Source organism: Poecilia mexicana, unplaced genomic scaffold, assembly GCF_051168715.1.
Source record: "Poecilia mexicana isolate PSO_F unplaced genomic scaffold, ASM5116871v1 scaffold_12, whole genome shotgun sequence".
NCBI classification, from domain to species: Eukaryota; Metazoa; Chordata; class Actinopteri; order Cyprinodontiformes; family Poeciliidae; genus Poecilia; species Poecilia mexicana.
In genome coordinates this window covers 23,542,503-23,562,403 of record NW_028263381.1, presented here as the reverse complement: position 1 = coordinate 23,562,403, position 19,901 = coordinate 23,542,503, and the positions used below count along the sequence as shown (strand labels likewise).

The window sequence follows — 19,901 nt, the reverse complement described above, 5'->3', positions numbered from 1 at the left end:
GATGATAATTCAACGTTGAATTAACATATTTTCCAACAAGCCAACAGCAAAGCAGCTGTGTGTTTGGGACATCCCACTCATGTAAACGGTGGGGGTGGACCGCTCCACTCCTTTTAGTAAGTTGTAGATGTTTTTGTGTCAATATATCACACACACAGTCAGTGAGAATTGTTATGAACAAGTAAGAAAATGTACAGAAAGGAATCACCACCGACTCTCCTCTGCAGTGGTTAATTTAAATGTGATAACCCCCGCTCAGTAATAAAATGCTCTGACCCAGAGCGCTGATGAGGAGGAGAGGAGGGGAAGGGGTGCGGCAATACATCTGACATTGATTCAGTATTGATCAGATGTTGATCAGACATCAGCATTTCAGTCATTAGATTTCAACCACAAAACAACATTGATTCAATGACACAGTTTCAACATCGGTTACTTGGCTAGAGGTGGATGGTTGTTTGATGGTTGATCCACCGTCATTTGTCGTCTTCAACCAAAAATCAACCATTAATCAGACTTCGGCATTTCAGTGATCAGATTTCAACCACAAAACAACGTTGATTCAATGTCACAGTTTCAACGGTTTGATTGGATGGTTGTTTGATGGTTGATCCACCGTCATTTGTCGACTTCAACCAAAAATCAACGATTCTAACTATTTTTCAACGTTGATTTAACATCATGTGCTATCTGGGTCCTGTCTCTCGCTGAAAAGTTACTCATCAGTTATTTTTGTCTGTTTTCAAGTGAACAGACATTAGCGCTTGAAGCTAAAGAGATATACTTGGTAAGATTTTGTGTTTTTGCAGTGTATTAGTCGACTGCTCCAGTTTTACCTCCTAAAACAAACAATTGTTTCCTGTTTAAGATGAAACTGTCAGAGACGAGAACTTGACTTGAATAAAATTCAGTTTGTCGAGTTGAAGTTGGAATGAAAATGTATTTTATTTGTCGTGTTTTTGGATCGTTTCAGTTCCCCCCGGCTCCCCGTTCGGTCGGGCCAGCGTGAAAAGCGGCGGGAAGATGGACAGCTCATCCTACTTCCGGCGCAAAGAGAAGCGCTTCCGGTTCTTCATCCGGCGGATGGTGAAAGCCCAGAGCTTCTACTGGATCGTTCTGTGCCTGGTGGGCCTCAACACGCTGTGCGTGGCCATCGTCCACTACGACCAGCCGGACTGGCTGACCAGGGCGCTCTGTGAGTGATCACCACAGCCAGGCTGATGAAAGCCAGGCGTCCACCATCCCGTTAATGAAAAGTTTCATTTACAACCAGACACAGCAGAGCTGGTGTTTCTGGGTCTGTTCCTGACGGAGATGACCTTGAAGATGTACGGCCTCGGAGCCAGAAACTACTTCCACTCGTCCTTCAACTGCTTTGACTTTGGGGTAAGTGGCACGAATCAAAATGGCTTCCTTCATTCTTTTAACGATTTTAACAGCTTGTTCCAGTTAGTCTGGCCAAACTGATATGAAGCCTCATTCATGATCAGGATTGATGCTTTGATACGTAGCTGTGAAAAACAGCAGGAAGAATCCGATCAGCTGATTAAATGCCAACCTGCTCATATGAAACCAAAAAGTTTAACTCTGGTCCACCTACAAAACCTCTTGAACTGAACTCTGCTGCGGTTCGAATGCATCTGTTAACCTCAAGAGAACTACAGTGCAGTGCATTCTGGGTAAACACAGCCAAAACAAGGATGCTAACTAGCGCTAGCATGAGAAACGTCTCCTGATCGTTTACCAGCAGAATCATACAACCGCTAAAATCTGACGCTACTCCATTTTTGTTTATATTTTGTGAAGCAGGAAGTTGTGCTCAATGTCTTATTCAGAGGTTTTGTATGTTGTTTACTTCAGTGGTTGTTTGTGCAGCGCCCCCACAGGCGAGGAGGAGAACAGCTTTTTCACTTAGTTTAGTTTTAAACAGAAAATGTAACAAATGTTGCAGATTTGATCCCCAATTGAACCAAATCTACCAGACTATCAGGTGTGAAAACAACCTAAAAAACAAACAAAAGGATGTTCAGGAATAAAACAGCCACCAGGTTAAGCTTTAGGAAGTTGCACTGAGTTTTCTGAACACATGTGACTCGTTTTCTTGCAGTTGGTTAATTCTCGTCATCAGATCTAAAAGCATCTGCTCCTCCGATGTGTCCAGGTGATCGTGGGAAGCATTTTTGAGGTCATCTGGGACATGATAAAACCAGGAGCATCGTTTGGGATCAGCGTGCTTCGGGCCTTGAGACTCCTCCGGATTTTCAAAGTCACCAAGTGAGTTTGTTTCAGGAAAGCTGCTGTCAGGTCGACTTCTGTTCAGCAAACAAACATTTGGCTTCTTATGCACTTGGCAGCTGATGGCCTGCTAGGCCTCCAGAGCATGTTTGGATTGCTTCAAACTCTGGGTGTCCTACATTGTCTCTCTTCAAAAAGAAAGAGAATCTGTATTGATGGGACATTAAAAGTGACCGATGATGCTTCCTTGAAGAGGTTGGGATCGGCCTATGGACATTTTCTACCCAAAATCAAGATAATGAGATTTTAGTCTGATCAGTTCTGCCAGTTTTGAAATGTTTTAGGGTCTCTGTCACTTTAAATCTGTGTTTCTCAAACTGTGGTCCTCGTACTGCTGGCGGCCCCTACTGGTCCGCCAGGGACTGCATGTAAACCACCATTTATTTGCCGTGGCATCAGCTCAAACAGCTAGCTTACCAAAGGATTGTGTTAAAAATAATGATGGAAAACTGCTTAATGATGTTTGTTCTAAGTAAAAAACATGTTGAATTAGTGACGCTCTATCCAACCTTTTGTTCAATGCTTTTCTTTCTGCTCTCAGATACTGGAACTCGTTGAGGAATCTCGTCGTTTCCCTTCTCAACTCCATGAAGTCCATCATCAGCCTGCTCTTCCTCCTCTTCCTCTTCATCGTGGTCTTCGCTTTGCTCGGCATGCAGCTCTTCGGCGGACAGTGAGTGATATTTCCAAAATGTCTCTGTTGCTCCACCGTACACACAAACCCCCAGCGACTCCACCAGGATCCTCTCCCGTCCTTCTGCTTGTGATCCCTGGACCGCTGCTGCTGCTGCTGCTGCTGCTGCTGCTGCTGCTGCTGCTGCTGCTGCTGCTGCTGCTGCTGCTACTGCTGCTACTGCTGCGGCGGCGGCGGTGACAAGCATGTCGGCGCAGCGGGTAGCTGACTGAGCAGCAGCTCCAACCAGAGCCCTTTGAATATCAGCCCCAGCAGGAGCGCCGTGTCGTCTAATGACAGGAACACCTCCTGATCCCAGAGCTGGCTGTGCATAATCAAAGGCCTGGCATCTGGCCCACGTTCTGAATCAATTTACACACAAACCTTTTGTATCGCAGCCCACATCACTGCTGGGACATTGTGGTGGTGAAATGTTGTCATTCATGGAGCAGCTTCACAGTGAGACTTTATGCAGCCGTTTGAGGATCAGTCATCCCGACTTTTCCTGGAAACAGTTTGGTTTTTACTGGCTAACTGTGCTGTCAGATTTTGCTAAATGATAAAATATCCCACTAGCTATGGCGATAAACGATAATATTGTTGTTTTGAGTCTAGAGCTGGATGACAAATTAATATATCGCAATAGACATGCGATCAACATCAATAGATAGATAATGCATCTGAAAATATTCAGTAGTCTATAAATTAAACCGCACGGCATTCTGGGAGATGTAGGCAAAGGAAAGACTTTCTAGCTAAGCTAGGTTGGTGGAATCTACTGACTCACTCGCTCTTTGGTTGCCCAGCAACAGCCTGCAGCGTAAGAAGCAGTTTCAAGTTCCCCCCAACGTTGGTTGCCTAGCAACGACCTGCTGAGTAAGTGACGCAGTTTGAAGTTTCCCCCACTGCGCCTCAAAACCGCTTAAAAGTAAAAAACAACATGAAGAGAAAACTGGATAAAACTAACTTCTGATTGAATGGGACAGGAAGTGCTTTTATTTTGATATTTCCAGCTAATGAAATGAAATTTTATGAAATGAAATGAAATTTTATTCGAACATGATACAAATATAAAAATAAAATAGTGCACAGTAACAAGGAGTGCATAAGAAAGAAGAGAAAATACAGATTTTTTTGTTTCAGTTAACATATCATGCTCAAAATGGGGTAGGAAGAAGTGAGAACTTATAAACTCCTACCCCCTAGACACTTGAAACTTTAGAGTCCTACTGTCATTAAAAAAATCAAAATCAAAGTGGCAGTCAGAAGTAACAGTTACTAATATTTACCTATACATTTTCCCATTTTATGCTGGTTTGTCTTTCTAAACCCTTACACCAAGTTATCTGCAATACACACCTTATTGCTTTCTGTCACCCATATGTGTATCTATTGAAAATTACCTCTTTGTACTTTCTTTTGAATTGTGTTAAACTATTGCTTTGTTTTAAATCTTCATGTAACTTGTTCCATAACTTTACACCTTTAATTGAAATACAGAAGCTTTTTCTTGTTGTTCTAAAATTGCGGATCTTGAAGTTTGAGTGACCCCTTAAGTTATACCCCCCTTCTCTTTCAGAAAACGTGCTCTGTATGTGCTCAGGTAACAACTTTTTAGATACTTTGAACATAAACTGAGCCATTTTAAATTCTACAAGCTCGTCAAATTTGAGAATTCTGGATTTTATGAAGAGCGGGTTTGTATGCTCATAATAACCGACATTATGGATGCTAAAGGAGTGCTTGCAGTGCAAGCTAGCTTCGACATCGAGAGAATGTCGTATGTAATTTATGTTTATTTCGTTCTGAAATGATCCATTTAAGGTTCGGTTGGAATAACATTCATATGGTCATTATTACGAAGCTACAGTTAGCGTAGCCTTTACCATCCAACAACATCACTGAGTAAAAATAATTTGCGTCCTTTCACAATAAAATGTCTGTACCAACATCCTTTCACTCTCCATTACATAAAGTAAAATCTGCTGCTAACATTAGATCAGTCAAGTCTCAAGACTTTAGCAAAAAAAATCTCTCCCAGGTCTTTTATTTTCAAATTCAATTGAAATTCAAAAATATATTTTTTGAATTTTTCTTGAAAGGGAAATTAAATACGAAAGTGATCCACGCCATCTTTTTATTGTTGTCATAGCAACTGCCTACCAAGATGGCCGTCAGTCACAAAGCTCCAGGAATGTGACATCACATGGGAACTATGTATTCAAAATCAATAATCCTTTATTGATCCCAAAGGGAAACTAAATAATAATAATATTTTGCCTCTGAAGTCTGAAGCTCCAGCTGCCATCTTGTTGTTGGTCGTATTTTCTCCCAGTGACTGTCGGCCCCGCGCGTCGTTGCGCTTTGGGACAGCAGGCCGTTGCCATGGTTCCCGGCTTAATTCTGCGACATCATTAGCGTTACTTGGCTGTCTGCTGATGGACATGTGTGAGATGAGTCTGACACCAACGAGATGTGTGTAGTTAGCCGAGCGTATCGGGCTGAACACACTTCCTCTAATCAATTATGTCCTCGTCTTTCTCTGGACTGAACTCCTGTTCAGCGTGTAAAGTAGCATCTTGTGTTGTTTTTTTAATGTTCCTGAGCAAAGATCATGAGTCATCTTGTGAGTTACCTAAAAATAGTCTGTTCTCTGTCAGCTGTGGTGTAACAAAGGGAAACACAACCTTTTTCTTCCGAATGTTTCTGCTCTCTCTGGGCTAAATGGTGAGAATTGAAAATGAGCAGCAGAGAGCCGTTTCCCTGCTGAGACGCCGTGGACACGAGCTGCGTTTGGAGAGGAAGAAAATGTCTGAAGCAACGATTTGTTTTTCTGATTCCAGCTTCAGAGCGTCTTTGTCGATTTGCTCTGACTCGGTGGTTCTCAGCAGACTTGCTGTTCTTATGTTTACAGCCAGAGATAATTCACAGACTGCTGCGCTCAAACTGTTTACTCTGAGTTTCAGTTGGATTGCTTTCAGTTTGACATTTCGGCGTTTGGCACCTTAAAGATTTGGCATTTAGTTAAAAGGATAAAAAAGAAAAGATGTTGATCTGTGGTGATCAGTCCTTCCAAACCTTTGGAAAAATGCCAAATGTTTTGTTGTCATGCTAATCACATGACTGCAACCCTTAGATTCAGTATCAAAATCGAAAATAAAGCAGATGTAAGTGACGTTGTTGCCGGTTGGAGGGTCTGAATGTCCAGTAAGCTGGAGCTTGTCGGAGTTCAGAGTTGACTGGGCAGCAGATGAAACATCCACTGGTTGCAAACCAGTAACAGGATGGATGGATGGATGGATGGATGGATGGATGGATGGATGGATGGATGGATGGATGGATGGATGGATGGATGGGTGGGTGGGTGGGTGGATGGAGTCTGTATTTTTCTCATTTTGTCTCCTGGGTTTCATTGATTCAACCAATATGAAAATATCTATAAATCAAATATCTATAAATCAAATATCTGTAAATCAAATATCTATAAATCAAATATCTATAAATCAAATATCTGTAAATCAAATATCTATAAATCAAATATCTATAAATCAAATATCTAAAATGTAATATCTATAAATCAAATATCTCTATGATGTTAAACTTGCTCAGCATTCAGTGGAACCTAAAGAACCGTTTTTCCTCCCAGCTGCTCTACAGAACCACTGCTGGTCCGAATCATCAGACTCTCGCTCTGCGTCCGTCCTCCTCCTGTAAATCCAGAACCGCTCGGCTTTAAGCCGCCTCCTCCGGTTGGTTCACGATAAAAAATAAGAACCTGCTGCCGTTGTGTTCGGGATTAGATGAAGCTGCTGGGAACAAACTGAGCGTCGTGTGACTCCGGTTCCCCGGGTGGAGGTAATGGAGTCTCCGTGGTCGCGCTCCCAATCCCCATTATCAGGATAAACAGAGCAAGGCGCTCGCCGCTCGGCGCTGCTAATCCCCGAAGAGAAGAAGAAGAAGAACGGGAGGAATGGAGGGGAGGTGGGAATAAACGGAAAGGCGATGGAGGGATGCAACCGAGAAGGAGAATGTTTAATCCATCGCTGTGAAAACCCACCAGGACTTTAAACACTTTATTTTATCTTAAATGAGTTTAGTCCTCTGCTGCACTTAAAAAAATAACTATATGTGGAATAATGTTAAAACCGTGTTGGAAGTAATTTCAAGAAACTAAAGTTACACTGTAAAAAATGAGCAGCAATATTTGGGTTTATTTAACCTGACATAAAGAGAAGAAATTGGTTTTATTTCTCAGTGTTTCACCTTTTTATTCACACATTTATAAATGTCAAACTAAATATTCAGTCACCAACTAAATGTTTGTCATTTAAATATAAAATTTTCAAGCTAAATATTTAGTTTACTTCATAGCTAAATATTTGGTTTGTAAACTATTTAGTTGTCTAAATATTCATATCCAAGATAAATATTCATTTTCCAAGCAAAATATTTTGCTTGGACAGAAATCTTTAGCTAACTAACTAAATATTTCGTATATATTTTTTAAACATAACTGAAGAGATTTTTTTTTTGCAATTAAATTTGCTTCACCAAACATCATTTCAAGCTTTTATTTTTGCTAACATTGACAATTTCAGCTAAGAGTCAAAACACAATAACTCAGAAAATTAAAATGATACAAAACTCCAATAAAACAAAGATTTTTCATATAGAACCATTAGTGGTTCCTAATATGGACAGTATGGCTCTCCACCCGGGAGGCCATGGCTTCAAGGGCGCCATTAACATTTAGAAAAGTCACCAGTTGCACTACATACAGAAAAAAAATTAAGTGGAAGGAAGAAAAACCTGTGCAAAGCAACAAGCACAATAATTATAATTTTATTGGCTTTTTCATATTATTCTTTTAAAACTGATTAGTTTTTAATTGTTTAAGCAACAAAAATGTTTGGAAAACATTTTAAAGTTTTGTTTCTGAAGACCTGAAGAAGTTTTATATCCCACAGACACAGAAAAACTACATATTTATGTTTTTTGTTTGGTTTTTTAGCTTTGTGATTTTGTTTTTAATGAAGCGTTTCTGATTTTCCAGGTTTAACTTTGAAGATGAGACACCAACAACAAACTTTGATACCTTCCCAGCAGCCATCCTCACTGTGTTCCAGGTAAAATAACCACAGAAAACTGGCCAAACAAAGCTCTTTATCTGAATTCAAATTAGCTCAAAATAATCTCTTTTGTCCCCAGATGAGCTCTGTGATAATCCTTCAATTAGCCTGTGCTCATCCCCCTTTGCTCTGTGAAGTGATGATTTAATCCACAGCCTGCGTTTTCCTCAGATCCTGACTGGCGAGGACTGGAACGCCGTCATGTACCACGGCATCGAGTCTCATGGCGGCGTTAAACGTGGGATGTTCTCCTCCATCTACTTCATCGTCCTCACGCTCTTTGGAAACTGTATCCTCTTCGGTGCAACAGCAGAACTTATGAAGGGAGAGCAAAACAAATATGAGGCAAAAATAGCTGAAAAGTTAGCTGATAGCTGTGCTAACACTCAAGCATTAATCATAAACATTAGGTTGGTATAAGCTAATGCTAAAGCATACTTAGCAACATTTCTGTGCTACGTACCAACATGGTGGCGTTTGCTTCTACTTTAGCATTAGACTAATGTAATGCTAAGCTAATGCAAAAGAGCTACAGTGTAAATTCAACTATATTGATTCCCAATGTATGTTAATATCTTAACATGCTACAAGAGATGTAAATGTCAACAATTGCGACTAACATGAATATTACATAACCCAGATTAATCGAACAGCATATTTCAACCTAAAAGGCTCCGAGTCTCAAAAGTCAAACATTTTTGATTTTCCTAACTCATATTTTTCCAAGTTCTTTTTTCCTAAAATGTCTGAGATTAATATCAAAAGTTAGTGGGTTTTTTCTGGCATATTTTAAACTTTTCAAACTCTAAAATTATATTTTCTAGAAAATAAAGTTTTTATTGTAAATGTTTGACTTTTCAAATTCAGGAATTTTCAAATTCAGGAATTTTCAAGTACTTTCTGGAGAATTCCTGAGAATAATTTAAAAAAAAAATTTAAATTATTTTTTTTCTAGCAAATTTTCAACTTTTCAAACTCTAAAATGATATTTTCTAGAAAATAAAGTTTTTATTGCAAATTTTTGACTTTTCAAATCCAGAAATGTTCTTGTTTTTTTTCTAGGAAATTTCTGAGATTGATCTCAAAAGAAGCGCGCACGCCTCCAAGTTGCACATAGTAGGTTAGACTGAAGAAAGCAGTTCAAATTCAAAAAGCAAAGCTTTCGATTTGTGTTAAAAGAGATGAAGAAGGTTTGCCATATGCAGAATGAGGAAGAAAATAATATTTCTAATTCACTTGTCCTACAGTCATTAAAACTGATAAATTTTGCGCAGAGTGCTGGAGTCCTGATGCTGTTTGCAAGGCTAAAACTGACGGTTGTAGTAACTTCTCACACAGATTGGTTTATTTCTCATATTGTGAATACATATCATACTCCACATGCAATATTACTGGCAGAAGCATCGTGTAGGAGTCATGAAAATGCAATTTTGTCACATTTGTATCAAATAATCACTGATTTCACACCAACTTTCTGAATTTGTCATTCAGCTGTAACTCCTATTGTCTGTCAAATCTAATAAATGCAGATTAAGTTGTCCATTATTACGGTTAGTGGAAATAAAGAGATTTTCTTTTAATATTTTGCCACTATGTGTATATTTTTCCTGAAAGTTGTGCTTCAGACACTCTGCTGAACGTCTTCTTGGCCATCGCTGTTGATAACCTCGCCAACGCCCAAGAGCTGACGAAGGTGGGCTGCTCAAAAATCACCCAGACCAACAGGAAGTGGTTTATATTTTCCTCATGATATTCAGCTGAGACATGAAACCTGGGCTCTGGGCTGGCAGGATGAAGAGGAGCAGGAGGAAGCAGCCAATAAGAAGCTCGCTCTGCAGAAAGCTCTGGAAGTAAAAGAAGTCAGCCCGATGTCAGCCGCCAACATTTCCATCGCTGCGTAAGTTTCTTCTCGCTCTGTTTGCTCCCAAAATGGAGGGAAATATGTTTGTTTCTCTATATTTCTCTCTCTGGATGTTTTCCCCTCTCCGACTCAGAAACGAGTTTTTGTTTGTTGCATTTCTCCTCATCTTCTCCCCGTTTTGCTCTGGCTGTTGTCTTCTCCAACTTTATCTGCAATTAAGGAAGCACTGGGTTTCTACTAACAGCTTTCGGCTAATTGTTTGTTTTGCTGCTGAGCTTAATTAACATTTTACTAAAAACCAGTGAAAAAGGATTTTTTTTTTCACTCCTATTTGTTGCTCCCAGTTCTACAGATATTCCACTGTTTGCTTTAAGATGCGAAATATGCACAAAAATCTCAGGATGAAATTTGTTTTGCAGATAAATAATATTGCAAATGTTATTACAGTATATTAATAAAGCTATAGTGAGTTTTGTGAGACAAAATCACATCAAACTTTTAATATTTCCATGAAAATGACAAAATAAAAACTTCAGATTTATGTCGCTTCCGAAGGAACAGAGAAAAAATGTCCACAAAGTTTCCTCAGTGGATTTTGTACAACGGCATATTGTTATATGGAAGTACATGTCTGCCATAAACTTTTTTTTATTAATTTCAGAAAATTTCTTGGAAAAATATTATCTGAGTTTGAAATAACTCTTCAAAATGTCAAAGAATAGTTTCAAAAGTTAAATTTCTTTTTTTTACTTTTTAAAGTTCTCCCAATTTTTTAACGTTTTCATTCTAAAATAAATCTGACACTAATCTCAAATTTTATGTTATTTTTTCTGGCAGTTCTACGTTGAAACTCAGAAATTTTAATCCTTTTTCTATGAATTTTTTTAGCTCAATCTCAAATTTTCAGTTTTTTCTAGTAAATGTTCAACTTTTCAAACTGAAATTTCTCAATTCTTTTTCTCAAAAATGTTTGTGCTCAGTCTCAAAATTTCATTTTCTTTATTATTTTCATTTTTTCTAGAAAATTTCTGAGTAGTCTCAACATTTCTGAGTTGTATAACAAATGTTTGATTTTTCTGACTCAGAAATGTTCTTGTTTCTCTTGGACATTTCTGAAATGAAGTTTTTTTAGGCAGAAATTCACTCCTCATTTTTTTCCATGCATATTGTTCCTGATACGCTGCAGTAACAACCTGAAACCAGTTTCTGGTTGTTCTTGACTAAGAGCCTCCCAGAATCGTTCGTAGGGCCCAATTGGCCCCCAGAGCCTGTAAAGATTAACTGCCTACTAGGAGAATTTGCTCACTTAATAGTGAAGCTACGGTAAAAATAGGAGCCAACTTGCCTCATGTCATCTAACCTGATCACATAAAAACAAGCAGAAAGGTTAAAGGTCAGGATGGGCTCCATAATATTGGATTCGCTAATTTTCAGTTTTAATCTTTCCCCAGCTTTTATATTATTATTATTATTATTATTATTATTATTATTATTATTATTATTATTATTATTATGAGCCGTTTACTCATGTGACTAATTGATCATCTTTGCTCCTTAATTGCTGTTCTCCCCACTGTGAATGACGTCATTTAGACCCGGCAGCTGATCAGTGCTGAACATCTCCAGATGTTTGGCTTCCCAGTCGTTCTCCTTTGTTGTTGTGTGATGTTGTGCGTTTGGTTTCTGCATGTCAGAAATATTTCCTTTGGTTGTTGACCGCTATGCTAAAAGGCTTGTGGTTTTGGTTTGTTTGAACTGCACAGATTTTGTTTGATTCCTGTTGATAAAAACTCAGGGTTTCATTCCCAAATCCTTTTCCATCTCACACTGCAGTAAAGTTTTAATCCAGGAGTTTTTGGAAATGTTGATACCATAATGTGGTGCAAATATTCTGAATTTGGCATCGGGGATGCTAATCCTAGATTAAGCTGCCAACTATCTGTTCATGAGTGCTAATAATAACTTCCTGTAACATTTAGCTTTGCTACATGGCTAATCCTTTTTGTACTCAGTCATAACATCATATAGCAGTTAGCTATGCTACAGTGTTTATCATAACTTCTTGCTGCAGCTAGCTCAACTGGCGTGCTAACAATGATGTCATGTAGCAGTTAGCTTTGGTGCTGCTACAATTAGCTCCTAACATTAATGTCTTGTTGCAGTTAGCTTTACTTCAGTGCTTAACCTAGCTTCTTGCTGCAGCTAGCTCAACTGGCGTGCTAACAATGATGTCATGTAGCAGTTAGCTTTGGTGCTGCTACAATTAGCTCCTAACATTAACGTCTTGTTGCAGTTAGCTTTACTTCAGTGCTTAACCTAGCTTCTTGCTGCAGCTAGCTGTACTAGAATGCTAACAATAATTTCATGTAGCAGTTGGCTTTGGTACAGTGCTTATCCGAACATCTTGGTGCAGCTAGCTCAACTGGAGTGCTAACAATAATGCCATGTAGCAGTTAGCTTTACTATGGTGCTAATCCTATTTCCAAAAGCTCAAGATTTTTGTCCGTTCAAACTTTTTTTATTTTAGAAAACGTCTGAGATTACTCACGAAGTAAGTTCCAGGTTTGTTTTTTTGTTTTATTTCTACCTATGATGGTCCTAATATTTTTGTTATACCAGAAGCTCCAGATGAATGTTTAGTTTTAGTAGCAAAGCAAAAAGATTCAAAGCCGTTTGCCCGTTTTGAAATCTTCCTTCTCTGGAATGAAACTCCTGGATGGTTTTTGTTTTTTGTCGAGTCGTTCCGGGTTTGGCTCAGGTTGTGTTTTCAGAGCAGCTTCATAGAAACTGTGTGAATCATGGAGTGGAGGGACAGGTGGACGGCACCGACAGGCCAACACACCGTCCACCTGTCCCGTCCACATCTCTCGTCTCATTCTTTTCCTTTTGTTTTTGTTCTGCATGTACAGTTTTGTAAAGCAAAATCGAGATGCACTCTCTCGCAGGTCGTCCGTCACCAGCATTCAGTCACTGTGAGTTATCGCTCTCTCAATTTTCTGCTCCTTCCTTTCTTTCCTTCCTATTGTCCTTTATTCTCTCTCCATCGCTTAATTCCTCCCATTTTACCATCGACACTTTATCCTGTTCTTAAAATGAATCTTTCCCTCTCCTACTTGTTCTCTGCTGTTTTAGACTTTCAAAAACTAACTTTAATCTCGCTAGAAGGAACAAAATGTTGTGTTTAGTTCATTACATAAAGAGGTGGGCTTGGAGTGTAAAGTGACAGTAACTAGTGTTTCTGCAGCTCATCGTTGTTGGTGTCTCCAGTAAGTCCTCTGCTCTGTGCGCTCTGATCCCAGTAATTTGTTTATAAAAGCTTCATTTCCCAGTGTTGCTGTCAGCAAAAGTAGTTTGACATTTCCAGTGTGTTTGCCGTGACATGATGGTGGGATAAAGTAACCAAGAAGCCGCTCTGATATCGGTAATCTGCTCTTTGTTGGTCACAGTGGAGCATTGGAAAACCATTATTTGCTCAAATACTTCATTTCAAAAAGTTTAAATTGTATATGACATAGCTCATAAAAATCTAGAATCCAGTTTCTGAGAAAATCAGAAAGGATTTTTATTAAAGAAATGGTTTGTTATGCCCTTCACAATCACTGCAAAAGTACCAAAGGAAACAGAAAGTAAATTTTGGGGTTTTCATTAACTATAATCCACAATTATCATAATTATTTGAAATAATTCTCACTCTGTAAAAGTAATAAATTACTCTTGAATTCCTGAAAGAAGCTATTTGTTAATCTTCCAAATTATGGCTGTACAATATGGCTGACAAACATTTCACTATAAGTGTTTCATAACAGTCGATATTGATAATTATCAATTAGTTTTTTGTTTTAAATTTCTGCTGCCATGATCTTTCCTGTTTTATCCAGTTTTCTTTTCATGACGTTATTTTTTATTTCTAAGCTTCTATGAGGCGCAGTGGGGAAACTTGAAACTGTTGCTGCGTCAGTTACTCAGAATGCCGTTGCTAGGTAACCAGAGTCGGGGGAAACTTGAAACTGTTGCTGCGTCAGTTACTCAGAACGCCGTTGCTAGGTAACCAGAGTTGGGGGAAACTTGAAACTGTTGCTGCGTCAGTTACTCAGAACGCCGTTGCTAGGTAACCAGAGTTGGGGGAACCTTGAAACTGTTGCTGCGTCAGTTACTCAGAATGCCGTTGCTAGGTAACCAGAGTTGGGGTAACCTTGAAACTGTTGCTAAGTCAGTTACTCAGAACGCCGTTGCTAGGTAACCAGAGTTGGGGGAACCTTGAAACTGTTGCTGCGTCAGTTACTCAGAATGCCGTTGCTAGGTAACCAGAGTTGGGGGGGAAACTTGAAACTGTTGCTGCGTCAGTTACTCAGAACACCGTTGCTAGGTAACCAGAGTTGGGGGGGGGGACTTGAAACTGCTTCTCACCCAGCAGGTCGTTGCTAGGCAACCAAAGAGCGAGTGAGTCAGTTGATTCCAGCAACTTTGTTTAGCAAAAGTCTTTCCTCTGCACACATCTTCCCAAAATGCTATATTCCATAGATTGAATACTGAATATTAGACACATTATATATTGTTATTGGTTTGTCATCCAGCCTTATTCTAATTATTGACATAAATCTGTAAAAAAGGCTTAATTTTGTTTATAAAATAAAAAATATTTGTACAGGTTCTCCTATAGTTTTATGTGTTATTTCTTATAAATGACCGCTCCAGTCCTGTCAGTGTCGTTGTCCAGTGCAGCCGTACCGAAGCTCCCTGTCTGTGTGTGTTTGACCTGTCCGTCTGGTTCCTGTCTTTTCTCTGTCTGTGTGTCTTTTAGGAGTTATACAGTCTACTGCTCCCCCACTCGACATATCTTGAAATACAGGTGACCATATAGTCAACGGTTCCATGTACAGTCATGCCTTACAGACAGTCTGGACTGCTAACATAGTTTAAATCATCTGATTTTTCTTCCCTCTTGTTTTCTTGGAGGAAAAATGCATGTATGCAAATTGTTTATTTTTCTCATCAAACATCATGTAACAGATCTTTTACATGAAATATCTCTCCAATGAATGTTGTTAAAAATTAAGCACAACCTTATTTCTTCCATTACATGTAGGGGTGAAAGCAGCAGACGTGCTGCTCATCGAATGCATGTCATTAATTTATCCTCAGCAGATACAATCATAAGCAGGAGTTTTATCAGGCCGCCTTGTAACTCCTGTTACACGGCTTACTGAAAATGGATCCTGGAGGTTCCTTCCAAAACAACATGGGACCCAACATGGATCCCTGGGGTACACCACAACAAACAGGAACATCCTGCACAAATAAACCATGACAGAACTGACTCAACAGTGAAAAGAAAAAACCATAAAGCAGCCTAAGAGTCTCATAAGACTCTTCACAAAAGAACAGTAAGGCTGAACAACGTATCACGATACGTTTCATATCAGTCAATATCGATAATTATTGATTAGTTTTGCGCTAAATATCTAAAATGTTGCCAAACTGGCCATGACCTCTCCTGTTTTATCCAGTTTTCTCTCCACATCGTTTTTTATTTTTCAGCAGTTAAAAAAGAGGCACATTGTGGAAACTGGACGTCTTTTATGGGAAATGTAAAATATTCCAGAGTCAGATTTTAGACTGTCCAACAGCAGAGGTTTGTCTCAAACTGGGTCATGAATGGGTCAATGATACCAAACACAGGACCATCAAGTTAATCAGCTACAGTATTATGGGATGGACTTAGTTTTTACCACTTGCATCAAGAACATCAGTAAAATCCGACCTGAGGACATTTTACTAAACTGGAAGTGAGATTATAAACCAAGGTGACAGATTTACTGTTTTTCTGTTATTCAGCTGGAACTCACTGGGATCCATATATCAGACCATTAGGCTGCGTTCACACAGCAGGTCTTTTCATTCAATTCCCATTTTATTTTTTTGTGTGGTAGTTCATATTGATAATACATAGCTCCCACAAGTCAGAACTGGAAGTGATCGGCCATCTTGGTAGGCAAACGCATCGTAAAGCATAAACTATAATAATGATAACTGACCATTATAATACTTATTTTGTTAGCCTTAGTTAGCTATAATAGCCTTTATTTCATTAGTTTTAGTTAAGTACATTAACTTCGGTTCAGACTGGTGTGAAAAAGCCAGATTCGGGTTTTCCTGCTGTGTGAACGTAGCCTTAGCGTTAGCCTTAGCGTTAGCGCTCTCTTAGCTACATCTAATCAGTGAAAATGTTTCTTCATTTTCCTCTTCATGTGATCGTTTAACTCGCCATCCATCGACCTAAATCTGCTGTTTCTGCTCGTCCAGACGCTTCTCTGGGAATGTGTCAGCCTCAGATGTCATGGCTCCGGCCCATCAGAACTCACCAGAACCTGAGATTTACTCACCGTGTTTTGGTTGGATGCTTGCAGCAAGGAGCAGCAGCGTTCTGCTAAGAGCATGTCGGTGTGGGAGCAGCGGACCAACCAGCTGAGGAAGCACAACATGAAGACGAGCACCGAGGCGCTGTTCAACGAGCTGGACCCGGACGAGCGCCTCGCCGCCTCCAGCGCCCTCCACCTGCACCCCGACATGAAGACGCACACCGACCGGCCGCTCGTCCTGGAGGACAAGAACGGCGACCAGACCCGAGCCGGCGCGCCGGAGGAGGCGGCCGGGCCCGGCGTCCGGGACAGCTTCCACTCCAGGAGGCGCCACCACCACCGGGACGGGGACGGCGGCGACGGCCAGGCGGTCCGGCGCCACAGCCACCACGGCCGCAGCAGGGAGCACAACGCCGACGCCGCCCAGGACAGGGAGAGGCTCCGCCCACAAAACGGGTCACCGGAGGAGGAGCGAGGCCATCGGCACCACCGCTCCCGCCGCACGCCGAAGGAAGGAAACGGGCCGCTGACGAACGGAGCGCAAGACGACGGGAAAGGAAGAGGAGACAACGGAGAGAAGAAGCTGCGCTCCTCACGCATCCAGAGGCGAGTCCAGACGATTAAGAGGAGAAATACTTCATAATAAAATTACTCCAAGTAAAAGAAACCGAGTAACTAGTTACTATCCAACTCCACTGATGTCATAATTAAATCTGATCTTCTGACGCACTAAATTGAACCAAAGAAGAAGAGTTTAGGTTTGAAGTTTCCTCAACTCATTTACATTTAGGTTAATTTCACTGCTTTCCCAGGGACAGACAGGCAGACACGGAGGACGACAGCCTTGCTGGGAGTCCGTTGCAGCTGAAGCGAAGCAGCCTGACGCCGAGTGAGAAACAGGAAGATGCCGACAACCAGAAGAACTCGACCAGAGCCAGCCAGGCCGCCCTGAACAGCAACGCCATCCACATCCCCGTCACCATCACCGCGCCGCCCGGAGAAACCACCATCATTCCCAGTGAGGGCACAACCTCTCAAAAAACAAAACATATTCAGTAAAAAATGATCCTGTGACTTTTTCTCAACAGAAAAAAAGAAAAATTGTGCTCAAGTGAGGTTTTAGATACATTATCTCTTAAATGATTGATTAGCTGTAAGCTGACTGTTCTGTTGACTTAGCATAGGTGAAACTAAAATTTCAGTAGCCGTTAGCGAAACACTTGGTCACCATTAGCTAGTATCTGAGAAGTTCTTAGTTTGACTGTGACTAGCTATTAGCTTTATTCCTAAGAGCTGATATTTTACTTTTACCACAAGTAGCAGTTAGCTTGGTAGCTATTAGCTTGACTTTAAGCATCAGTTAGCTTTACATTAAGTAGCTGTTTGATTTACTGTTCACTTGACTTGATGTAGCTGTTAGCTAGATTTTCAGTGGCCATCAGTTGGACTCTGAACCGTTAGCTAGAATCTGGGTAGCTTTTAGCTTGATTCAGGGTAGCTGTTAGCGTTACTGTCAGTTTTAAGTAGAGTTCACATTTACTATAAGCAGCAGTAAATCTGGCTCTTCCTAGGCTTAGCAGTCAAAAGTCAGCTAGTCAAGCTAAGTCCTGACTCGCTAAGTGAACAACTTCTCAAGTTATTAGCTTGACATTTGGCAGGACTTAGCTCAACTCTGACCTGCTGTTGATTTGACTATAAGAAAATGTAACCGCTGGTTTAACTTCTAACTGTTAGCTAGAATCTGTGTAGCTGTTAGCTCAATCCAGGGTAGCTGCTAGCTTTAATCTTAAGAACCGCCAGCTTAGCTTTGAGCAGCTTTAACCATATGTAGTGGTTTTCTTCTAGCTGTAAGCTTGGCTCTAAGTTTTGGCTCTTAGCAGCTGTTAGCTCTATTCAGTAGCCGTTAGCTACGAGAACTTGGAGTTTGTGAACTTATGTTACCTCAGACACACAGCAGTGAATGAATTCTCAAATTAATAACAATGTTTTTATTGTTCTTTGGTCTTTAGCCTCCAGATCTGTGTGAATCATGGATCCTCTAATGAGGAACAAATGAAGCAAATCCTACGATAACCTACAGCTGGCATTTCTCTATTGTTGTTTTGTCTTTATGTTGCTGTAAATGAGTGATATTTATACTCTCTGTTGCTTTGCACCAGTGAACAGCATCGATTGTGGGAACTTCCAGCTCAGCGAGGAGAAGAAGGACCTGGAAGAGGAGGAGGAGGAGGAGGCCGCTAACGGGCCGCGGCAGATCCTTCCCTACAGCTCCATGTTTGTCTTCGGACAAACAAACCCGTAGGTTCCAACACTGAACATGCAGAAATACTTTCAGTACGTTTCAGACATCTAATATAACTAAAGCAACAAATAACCAAATAAAATAAAAACCTTATCCTTTCTTTTGTTTTGAATATTACTGGCTTAGAGTTTAGATAAAATAGTTTGGATTTTTTATTTTTAAAATCAGCATTTTTGACGGCAGATCTTGGTTCCTGTATCTTTCATGTATCAGATTTATTTCTTACTGATGCTTTTATTTCTTTGTCGCTACCAACATTTAGGTAGCAACGAGTAAACATGACAAAAACAGACAGAATTAAACATAAAGTATGAATTTATGTGCATTCTACCTAGAAAAAATATAAAAGGACAGGTTAAAACCAATTTTTTATATTAAAGATGTTGCAAAAGCAGTAAAACATACAACAAATCCAACATGTAAGCAAACAGCTACAGATAATACAACATGAACAACTGAAGAGAAAAATCCTGGGGAAAACAAAGAGCAGCTGAACCAGCAGTGCTGACGATGTTTGTCCTGTTTTTACGGTATTCCTGGAAGCAGATGCTGCTTATTTCAACACCATTTTTCCTAATTATGCTCCGACTCTGGGAACAGGCGTCTGCCGTTTGCAGCCCCCACTGTTTGTGGTATTTACAAATACAGATAAAAGAGCGGCAGAGCAGAAATCTGTGCTTTAAAACCTGTGGGACGTTGGGGACAAACCGGCAGGGCGATTTAACAGCAGCAGACTCTGAACAGTGAGATGCATAATTTCAACATCCAGTAATACAACTGGGAGCGCATTGGTAAACAGTATCCAACCTGTACAGATGCATAAAGAGGCAGAAAGTGAGAATCAGAATAGATTCATAAAAATTAAACCTAATTTCAGATGCAGCTGTCTGATCATGTTACTAATAAAGATTTATATCAGGTTCTTGTTTTGATTTTATGAAATTAGAAATATATCAGTAACATTTAGTTTCAGTATTAAACAAATTTTAGTTTTTATAAATTGAATGGAACAACAATAAAGACTAACGATTATGTCATCTGCATAAAAATGAAATGTTGCTGTTGGTAAACTATCCCAAAGATTATTTATGAATAGAGTGAAGAGTAGGGGTCCTAAAATGGAGCCCTGAGGGACTCCTCTGGACGTCACAATAATAATTAACAGTCCAATATTTTAATCTGCACCAAACAAACCTGACACCATGTTAATGTCACAATCAGTTCAGTAAAAATGTGTCTAAAGTTATATTAGGAAAAAAAATCAAATCAAATCAACAAAAAG

General features: G+C 39.9%; 1 protein-coding gene across 1 annotated transcript in view; it reads left to right on the top strand.

Annotated features, from left to right (window-relative positions):
• Positions 1-19,901, top strand: part of LOC106920571 (voltage-dependent N-type calcium channel subunit alpha-1B-like) — an 85,758-nt gene that overhangs the window by 23,278 nt on the left and 42,579 nt on the right. Inside the window, exons 9-19 of the mRNA XM_088011375.1 lie at positions 974-1,195; positions 1,274-1,386; positions 2,162-2,274; positions 2,837-2,968; positions 8,022-8,094; positions 8,269-8,386; positions 9,723-9,790; positions 9,888-9,994; positions 16,366-16,923; positions 17,130-17,335; positions 18,477-18,615. Coding sequence (XP_087867501.1) covers positions 974-1,195; positions 1,274-1,386; positions 2,162-2,274; positions 2,837-2,968; positions 8,022-8,094; positions 8,269-8,386; positions 9,723-9,790; positions 9,888-9,994; positions 16,366-16,923; positions 17,130-17,335; positions 18,477-18,615 — 1,849 coding nt within the window. The remainder of the gene's footprint in view (positions 1-973; positions 1,196-1,273; positions 1,387-2,161; positions 2,275-2,836; positions 2,969-8,021; positions 8,095-8,268; positions 8,387-9,722; positions 9,791-9,887; positions 9,995-16,365; positions 16,924-17,129; positions 17,336-18,476; positions 18,616-19,901) is intronic.